Source organism: Pavona decussata, unplaced genomic scaffold (genome assembly GCF_977016875.1).
Source record: "Pavona decussata unplaced genomic scaffold, jaPavDecu1.1 SCAFFOLD_90, whole genome shotgun sequence".
Taxonomy (NCBI): Eukaryota; Metazoa; Cnidaria; class Anthozoa; order Scleractinia; family Agariciidae; genus Pavona; species Pavona decussata.
In genome coordinates, this window is record NW_028145507.1 from 475,001 (window position 1) to 484,039 (window position 9,039).

The following is a 9,039-nucleotide window of genomic DNA, read 5'->3' on the forward strand; positions in this document are numbered from 1 at the left end:
AGTTTCACCATTTCACTACAAAAATGTCTCAAAGGCGCGTGGCAAATGAGACCGTTATTCAAACCTTCACTTAAAGAATTGATAAAAGCTTCACGAATGTGTGAAGGTTAAAACTCCCTGCTTGATAAACAAAAATCACACCCTTTGTCTTTTCAATTCAATAGACGTTGATTATCGGGATACGAATCCCGGTAAACAAACGTTTTTAGCGTTAACTCTATTACCGCTAAAAAAAAAATCACACCTTGTCGCAAGTCAACTCCATTGTTTCTTATTTAAGCAAACATAATTTTAATATCAATAAAGGGTATGAATAGACGCGTGTCCAAATAAATTGTTTGCCCATTATTAGTAAACTGACCAATCCGAAACCTACTAGATAATTGAATTCATTTTTCGATCCTAACCTGTATTCCATGCCACCCTCCACCTAGCAAAGAGTAGATTTTTTGCGTTTGTTACAAAACACAACAAAACAGGCAAGGCAAGACATTATAGTGCACATGCAAAGAAATATGCTTAACAACACGGTTTGGTTTTGAGATTTCCATCACACGCGGTACAACCACAACTACCTGAGTTTGTCTTCTACTACTGACCTTAACCTTCTTTTAATCTTCAAATAGAAAATATAAAGAGAGTTAAACTCTATTCACTCACCACAACAAACCTAAGGAATTTATCTCTTTTTAGCGATTGATCTGTTTTCAAAGTTGATGTTAACTGTTCTCGTTGCTTTTCCACAATTTCCTCATTGTGATAAAAGTCCATTAAATAATTGTATATAAAATGCACAGGGAAAGACTGCATTGTGGAACACCTCAGACGCTTAATATTTTTGCTGTTATTCTGACACTCTTGGTAGCTTGTCTTGATGGTATCCAACTGGAGACATAAATTGATATCATGGAACCCACACAAATGTGATTTGTGTGGGTTTGTGGTGGTGTGAAATCGATCACCAACAACATATCTTCTTGATGAGCCAGTTAATGGGTGATTTAGAGGGTTTGTATAGTCTTCGATGAGTCTTTCTTGAGACAGGTTGATGGCCGAACTAAATTCTGAAGGAACAATTTGAGGGATGCTAACCTATGTGAAAACAAAACAACCAAAAAATAAACAATTTCTACACCTGAAAATCCCTTGGAGTATTCTTAAACAGTTACAGTGTTACAGTTGTAAACTTAAGGCTATGTGGACAAACTTCAAATATTGACATTCTATAGTGAAATCAAGGCTTAAAACAACAAATCATTTTGTACCTGGTTCGGCTGTGTTTTGGGGTGTGGTTTCTCAAAACAACCAATATGATCGCCCCAAAGTTCACTAGCAACTGTAGGTTCCCTCAGGTCAATGTGACGGGCAAAACCACAAGGTGTGTCATTCACCAGAACAACAGGAGGGTATTTCAATGACAAATACAAATCTGCCACGTTACGGACTGACTCCTGGAGAAGAAGAAATTTGGATGCCACAGTGGTCTGGAAATAATAAAAGGAAATGTAGTAAACAGTTCAAGGTGGAGATCAGTGGTCAACAAATATTATAGGCTGGTTACAGTTAAACAACCTAACAAAATTACAAAATCTCTTCTTTTCGAGGGCTTTTCAGGTGACCTTGAAATATAGAATTAAATTTCAGGGCTTTTCAAGGAGTAAGGACTTCAAGGAGTAGCTGCATGAACAATGAGTCCCAGTCCAAAAAGGTAACAAAAAGAATCTACTGCAAGCAGTTTCCCTTTTGCCCGAAAATCTGTAACCGAGAGAATTTGGGCATCAAAGTTGCATGAGTTGAACTTCCGCCAACGCAACTCTTGCTTACAGATTTTCGAGCAAAAGAGAGACTTCTCACAGTCTATTGAACAATATGAACATGCAAATCGATAACAACACATCTGAATATCAAAGTTAAAATAATCATTGGGACTACCCAGCTGCAATTGGTTGAACTATGTAAATAAAAATTAAAAGGTAGTAAAAAGTCACTCACCCCATGGCGGCACACCATGTGGTAAAATCCACCAGTATTACCAGCAACATGCGTGAATCCATGACATGGTGAAGAACCAGTAACAAGTGAGGAATACAACACTTGAAGTTGCTGAATAAGCAGAGCCTGATAAAATAGATGAAAATCAGCTGAGGCTGTCAGATTCAGCAATTAACATACATTTAAAAAAAATCCTTCCACATAAGTTGTTACATTGTGGAAACAACAACAACATCAACAAAAATTGACCAAAAGTAGCAGTATTCAATTAGCCTTATTAAGATCTTTCATCTTGGTTTCAGTAACCAATATAGCACAATCCCAATGGCAAAGGAAGATGAATGAGGATACACAGGCTAGGAACAAAATTAATCTGAAAGGTTTTGTAAGTTGGAAGTGAAACAAAGGGAGAATGCACGTGGATCTTTAAAATAAAATTTTAGGAAAGTGACTTTTAAGTTAAATTCTGTCCTGCGCTATGACAGACATTATTGTGTGCAAAATTATTGATCTTCTGGAATGAAAACTGAAAATATGATATATCGACAACAACATATTTTTAGATATTCACTTCTATACCAGTCACTAAGTACCCCGCTTCCAAATCATAACTGGAGTTGGGGAAAATGAAGATTCATTGAATGAGTCCTGGTTTGCGTTTTGACTCCAATACAATTATCTTAACATATCTCTACGTATCCATTTATACATTCCCATACATTTCGAGTGGTTACCACAGTCTGCAATCTTTATTGGGGAAGGAATAGTAGAGGAAAGTCCCTGACTGATGAACTAAACAGTTAACAATTTAATTGAATGAGTACAAGTTAAGTGGCAAAGAACCTGCCGGGTACCTTTGACAACTTTCCAATCTTGTCAATTTTGCATTCCCTGCAGATGGCCCGGAGTTCTTGTTCAGTATAGGATTCCAAAGAAGCCATATCCAATGGTTTAGTTTTTTAATTATGTGGTGCAAAAGCATTGGGTCCCCTAATAAAAATCAAGAAAGATAAAAAGACAATGATAGCATATTGTGAATGAATCACAACTTTCAAGAAATGGACCAAGGGGCTGAAAGACTTACTGGATATGTAGCTATGTGATATCAATCTACCAGACATCTACCGTATTTAATCGATTAACGGCCATGGGTGCTTATTTAATTTTGGGCACATGAGGGTGGGCGCTTATTCGAAGGTGGGCGCTTATTATTTTCCTAACATTTTCGGCAAGTGGGAACATTTTTAGAGAATAACAAAAATAGGGGATAACAAGTTAAGTTCACTTCAACAAGACAAAACTAAGTGCAAGAGCTAACATGTCTTTAGTCTTTAGCGTTTATTTTCATTGAGTGGTTAATTTATGGCGAGGTGACCTCTAGAAACCACCAGGCTTTATATAGTTGAGGCCACCTCGTACCTAAAAATATATGCTTATATAGTGCAACAAGTGTGCCGCTTTGCCAATTCAGTGCGATTATTTTATGAACAAGCAACAAACAATCTAAAAGTTCATTGACTTACAATGTAACTGTATCTAACAGAACTGACGCTCATCTTCACCCTGGGTTAGTACAGACACTTTTTTTGTTGGGAAGGGGTTAGTGGGCGCTTGTTTAAGTTTTTGGCCTTCAGAGTGGGCGCTTGTTTGAGGGTGGGCGCTTACTAACTTTTTGGGCTTTCAGGGTGGGCGCTTATTCGAAGTGGGGCTGTTATAAATGGAATAAATATGGTATACCAAAATTGAAAAAGTCATTATGAGGAGAAATTGATTAAAAATTGTGAAAGGTCCATATCAATTTATTTCATGTTTTTTTTTTTTTGGTTAAAGTATAATCGCAACTGAAACATTTTCCATGAAAAAGAAAGGTATGAATGACAGTGCATGTGAACATACAATGTTGAACTTACCATTAATGTGCTCCTTCTCAAAGAATTTCCCTTCCAAGTATACACTCTTCTTCTCCATCTCGGTGTTAAACACCCTATCAGCTCGCAATGAAGGTGCAATAATTGGGGGTAGTTTTTGGGCAATAACTGAAATGTCTTGCTTTGAATTGGCATAGGTTAATCTCTCCACAAACACACCCTTCATCTGATGCAGAAATGTCTCCAGTGATGGTGGTTGACATCCTCCCTCTGAATTATTTGCCTTTGTATAATCAACCTGGGAAATTTATAATTTGATAAAAAACATTAATAACAAGCACATGGTTTTTAACAAGTGAGTCTTAGCAATTTTTTCCAGAGTGGCCGTGTTTTCTTTTTTCATCACATAATACACTGCACATTCCACTGTGCACCACGGCGAGTATATGAGCTTCAATTTCTCAGTGGAAAAAAACTCTTTAGGAGGACATTTGTTGTCGTATTTTTTTTATTTCAGGTATATTTTTGGTATGGTAATTTAATAATTATGGTAATTAACTACAACAATTATTTAACTGAAGACTTACAACCTATACTGTATAATGTTTGTATGACAGCTATTACCTTCTGGCAAAGCTAATTAAAAGAAGGTGACATTTACATCCAACAACTGCTTCCCTTACAAAAACAACATCATAATACACAATGGTTGTCATTTAGTGCTCTTACCATTTCAACACTGCAACAATTTTTTTCATTACCATCCCCGAAATAGACTTGACCAATCACTCCACATATACCGCATATCACACTGTCTTGGGACTGTTCGGATAAAAGTTCATAGGCATAAAATCCATTGTACAATAAGGCACTGAGATATCTCAGGTCATTATTACTGAGCTCACCCTAAGAATAAAAAGGACAAACATTTAACAAAAATGTAAATAATAATTCAAGTTGCCAGAAAATTAGAACAAGTAGACGGGGAATAAATAGCCAGGATTTTTTCAATTAAAACAAGCAGCAGGAAATCCTAATTCCCAGGCTCTTGATGACAGCCCTCAATGATTAACTGTACCCATTATTATTCCATGTATTTCTACATGTAAAAAAAAGTAGAAATACATAGAAATACATGTAGAAACTCAATTTTGAAGTATTTATTCACAAACCATACAGATACATTTTAGAAAAAAAAAACCATCAACAAGTGAAAAGTCTACAATCCCTTTCAAGAAAAAGATTACCCCAAATAAATTTAAAAGTGTCATCTCATAAGTAACAATGTCTCTTTAATTACTTTTGTTGTAGTCATTCATACATTGTACAACTCAAAAATTCCATTACCTCTTTACATCTCTTCCAGACACTGAGATCACTTTTGATAGCTATACTCAGGGGAACTCCACGTTGGAAAAGCTGCCTCCAATGTTCAAGGATCACTACAGCAACAATGATTTTGTCACAAATGTTGAAAAGTCCTTGAGAAAGTGAAAAAAATCATCTTTTGTGATCTTTTACTGTGAGAGTTCAACTTCACTTAAAAAAAAAGAGGAATGCACGATTCCAAAACTCAACTACATGTAGACCGTATACATATTCTATGGTACCTGCAAAGAAATGTACAGTAGAACCCCAGTAACTCGACCTCCAAATGGAAATGAAAAACTGTTCAAGTTAACGGGTTTCCAGTTTTCAAGGTCGATTAAAATATTCAATTTTCCAGGTTAATAATTAATAGCTTATTGATTTTCAGCACTTTGGTGTACAATGCAGTGCAAATTAAACTTATTTTCACAAGAAACTAATGTGATATCTCAATGGGCATCCGTGGTGAGTTATAACAACCAGAAATTCGAGTTACAGGGGTAAATTTTGATATTCAAAGGGAAACGAAATTTAATTCAAGTTAGCGGGGTTTTCGAGTTATCTGAGTTTGAGTTAACCGAGTAAAAATGACTGAAAAGTTGGGTCAAATCGAAGGGAATTGAGATTCATTTCGAGTTAGCGGGGGAGTTGGAGTTATCCGAGTTCGAGTTACCGGGGTTTTACTGTATTAAATAGAATCTTAGTCTAATGTTTAATAAAATCTTACTAATGATACATATTAAACATTAATGTATGTATTAAGAATTAATGTTCATGCAACTCTTTTAGGGAGAAATTATTGTTGAAAGTAATAACCATGCAAAAGGCAGCTAACAAAACAATCAAGCAGTCATTAAAAAGGTTACCTTGGTCGATAGGCCATGCTTGGTGCATGGCTTTGCAGCTCTTGTTTGAGCAGAATTTGACCTTAATTTCAACTGAAAGAAAAATCGATGGAGTGATGAGGTATGACAAATCCTCTTGTCCTTGACCAGGATGCCTTCTGCAATCCAGAAGAGGACTCCCACAAAGTTCACACTCTGTGCTGGACGGCATAAAGCATTGAGGAACATCTCTCAAGCTTCGACATGCAGAAAGCATATATTGAGGTACTGGGTACGGAATTACCCTCCTCATATTAAGTTTGATTGTTGATCCTCTGCTTACACTGACCTCTTGCTCAGCAGTTACTGTTGTGGATGTGGCTGTACTGGATTCACCAGATGTTGAAGGAGATACAGTGTTTACTGGACCTGAGTCTGATGACAATTTCAAAACACAAAAAAGAATATGCAGATGGGGACAAATTGTTCTCAACTTCAACTGTTTGCTATTGCCACTTTTCCTTGAACAGCTCTTGTTTGTGCAGCGGAACAGTCCATCACGCTTCTGTACATGACAATACCCCGTGGGGTTAGATGGGCCCTGGGAAGCACCATCATGATGATAAATGGCATAACAACTTTGAGAAATTTCAACGACATGCCTAAAATCTTCAGGAGGTTCAATGGCTTCCAACAACAATCTTTGAGTTGAGTTATCACATTTGTAACTTTTAATGTCATCTTCATGTATGTTCTTGGCCAAAGTTGGCATGGAAAATGACTTTAACAGATTACAATGTTCACATGAAAAGGGAATGCCACTTGCGACATGAACTGCTCTCTTTTCTTTGCATTTCTCTGAGTGACAAACAAAATCAGAGCTTGATTGTACTACAAACACTCTATTGTGTTTGGAATTGATTTGAACAGAAAACAACTTGAGTTGTGGTGATTCAACTATCAAAACACAGCTTGGTGGGTCTGTGTCTAATTTTGGCTTTTTCACTTTGGGCTTGTGCTTCCCGCCAATTTTAAAACCACAATTTGGGCAAATATTTGGCATCCATGCATTAGAATAAGTGTATCCGCAACCACCGGGGCACTGCCCAGTTCCTCGTGATGTCCACTTTGTTGGGTTCTCCTAAAAAAATTAAAAATTGTAGACTATTAAATAAGGCAAAAGCATCAACAAAGCAAATGTATTGATAACATTAAATAATGTTTAATATGTTAATGTATGTATAATTACTATAGAATTAGAGCGAGGAGACAAAATTAGATTGAGAAAACAGCATTCATGCCTTCTCAATCAACTTGATTTGAGTCCACAAAAAAGAAAAACTTATCACGAGATTCCTTGCTGAAGGATTGCCTTCTATTTAAGTATAAAGTGTTTTACGACCAACTGTCCCACGACTCTTTCCGGCTGCAAGGCAAATAGCCACAGCATTTAATAAAACCATAACTTATCCTTATCATCCAAGATGGCAACTAGCTTTGACTTCAGGTGCAAACAAAAGATACATGTAAGAATAATATTAATAACTAGTAATAATCGTAGATTAGAGAGTGTGTTCGATGTCACCAGGCTATCCCAATCCCAGGCTTTCTCTCTTTGTGATGTCATCTCCCCTGCAAAAAAAATCTGTGGGGGATGCAAGATGCGGGCCCCGAGAATTCCATCGACCCATCCACAACAAGTCCCATAAAAACTTGACTCAAATCCATATTAGTAATAAGAATACTACTAATATTTATAACAATAATAACAGTTTCCCATATTAAATCTTTTCTTATGGTTTAAAGCACACTTTAATGCTCGAAACTGAGAATGTTTTGATGAAAACTATGAATAAAAATCGAAAATAATATGCGTTTCTATTCTATTAGAATACGTGCGAAAATCACCATAAGATTATGAATCGGTATATTTCTGTATATAAAGACAACATACAGAGCGTGGGCAGCTACAGAAAGAGTGATAGACATAAGACTATAACAAAGAACAAAGAACAAAGAACAAAGAACACGCGATTGCGAATTGATCAAAAGTCACTTTGAAGTTATGAATGTAAGCCTATATGAAAATCAAAAAATTGTCACTTTATCGGGTTCTTAATATAAATGAACTGTTTAAGTAAAAATTGCGCAGTGGAAGATGAGGAAAACACGTAATTTCTAATAAAAAGAGTGTGCTCAGCTCGAAATTGTGTACTACAATCAACTGAATCATTGCATGGAATAGATTCTGTTTTTATCTCGCAAATTTTAAATAATATAAGTATCACATAACACAAAGGTTATAGAATGTTAAAATGTTACATATAAGCTTAATAAAAATACAACGGACTGTTACTTACCATTGAGATGTAATATGCTCAGTCAATTCTGCGATTGCATGAGGACGAACCTCGAGATGAAGAACCAGGAAACGACGTGAAACTTCTTCAATGATATGAATATTCTTACAGACCAATTCAGCGAGGAACAGCTGAGGTGAGATGTAATATGCTCAATTCTGCGGTAACATGAGGACGAACCTCGAAAGAAGAACCAGGAAACGAGGTGAAACTTGTTCAATGATATGAATATCCTTACGGACAAATTCAGCGAGGAACAGCTGAGGTGAGATGTAATATGTTCAATACTGCGATAAGATGAGGACGAACCTCGAAAGAACAACCAGAAAACGACGTGAAACTTCTATGATATGAATATTCTAACGGTAACTGTACAGTAAGCGATCACAATTTAACGCAGACACTTGAGGAAAACTAACCGGAATGAAAATGGTGCCACAAAACGAGCTAGCCAATGATATAATCGGTACAATCGCTACCGGAAGCTCTAATCTGACCAATCAGGAAGCAGCTCTGGAAAGGCACTGCACTGAGGTATGCTAAACTCTAGACTCCTCTAGACCAATCAAAACGCGAGTTTTACACAGTTCATTGTATAAAGTCCTATTATGCATTCAGAACTTACCC

The 9,039-nt window shown here is 36.5% G+C and overlaps 2 protein-coding genes across 4 annotated transcripts in view; one reads left to right on the plus strand and one right to left on the minus strand.

The window, feature by feature from the left end:
* The window catches only part of LOC146474304 (kinesin-like protein KIF11), a 7,507-nt gene extending 6,860 nt beyond the window's left edge, over nt 1–647 (plus strand). Inside the window, exon 2 of the mRNA XM_085117224.1 lies at nt 1–647. This exon is cut by the window's left edge and continues 2,845 nt beyond it. The gene's annotated coding sequence lies outside the window, so the exon portion shown is untranslated.
* A 631-nt stretch (nt 648–1,278) lies between these two features.
* On the minus strand, nt 1,279–8,925 carry LOC146474305 (uncharacterized). 3 transcript variants are annotated; one of them, XM_085117205.1, is made up of 8 exons: nt 8,413–8,925; nt 6,095–7,193; nt 5,208–5,341; nt 4,590–4,682; nt 3,903–4,158; nt 2,847–2,982; nt 1,993–2,118; nt 1,279–1,484 (listed from the first exon to the last, which is right to left on the minus strand). In XM_085117205.1, exons 1-8 carry the CDS (start codon nt 8,413–8,415, stop codon nt 1,412–1,414), a joined length of 1,920 nt encoding a protein of 639 aa, XP_084973331.1. In that variant the 5' UTR covers nt 8,416–8,925; the 3' UTR covers nt 1,279–1,411. The 3 variants fall into 3 exon arrangements, 2 of the variants coding, with proteins under 2 accessions (XP_084973331.1, XP_084973330.1); XM_085117204.1 differs by having other exon boundaries at nt 4,590–4,766; XR_014866196.1 differs by lacking the exon at nt 1,279–1,484 and having other exon boundaries at nt 3,903–3,944; nt 3,988–4,158; nt 4,590–4,766.
* Nucleotides 8,926–9,039: the final 114 nt, after the last annotated feature.

Bases quoted from the DNA above. Each gene is read 5' to 3' on its own strand.
- LOC146474305 (XM_085117204.1), bottom strand. The intron at 4,159-4,589 runs GTAAGAGCACTA...TAAATTTCCCAG, and splicing joins ATTGTTGCAGTGTTGAAATG to GTTGATTATACAAAGGCAAA. The intron at 2,119-2,846 runs GTACCCGGCAGG...CTATTTTATCAG, and splicing joins AGATTGGAAAGTTGTCAAAG to GCTCTGCTTATTCAGCAACT.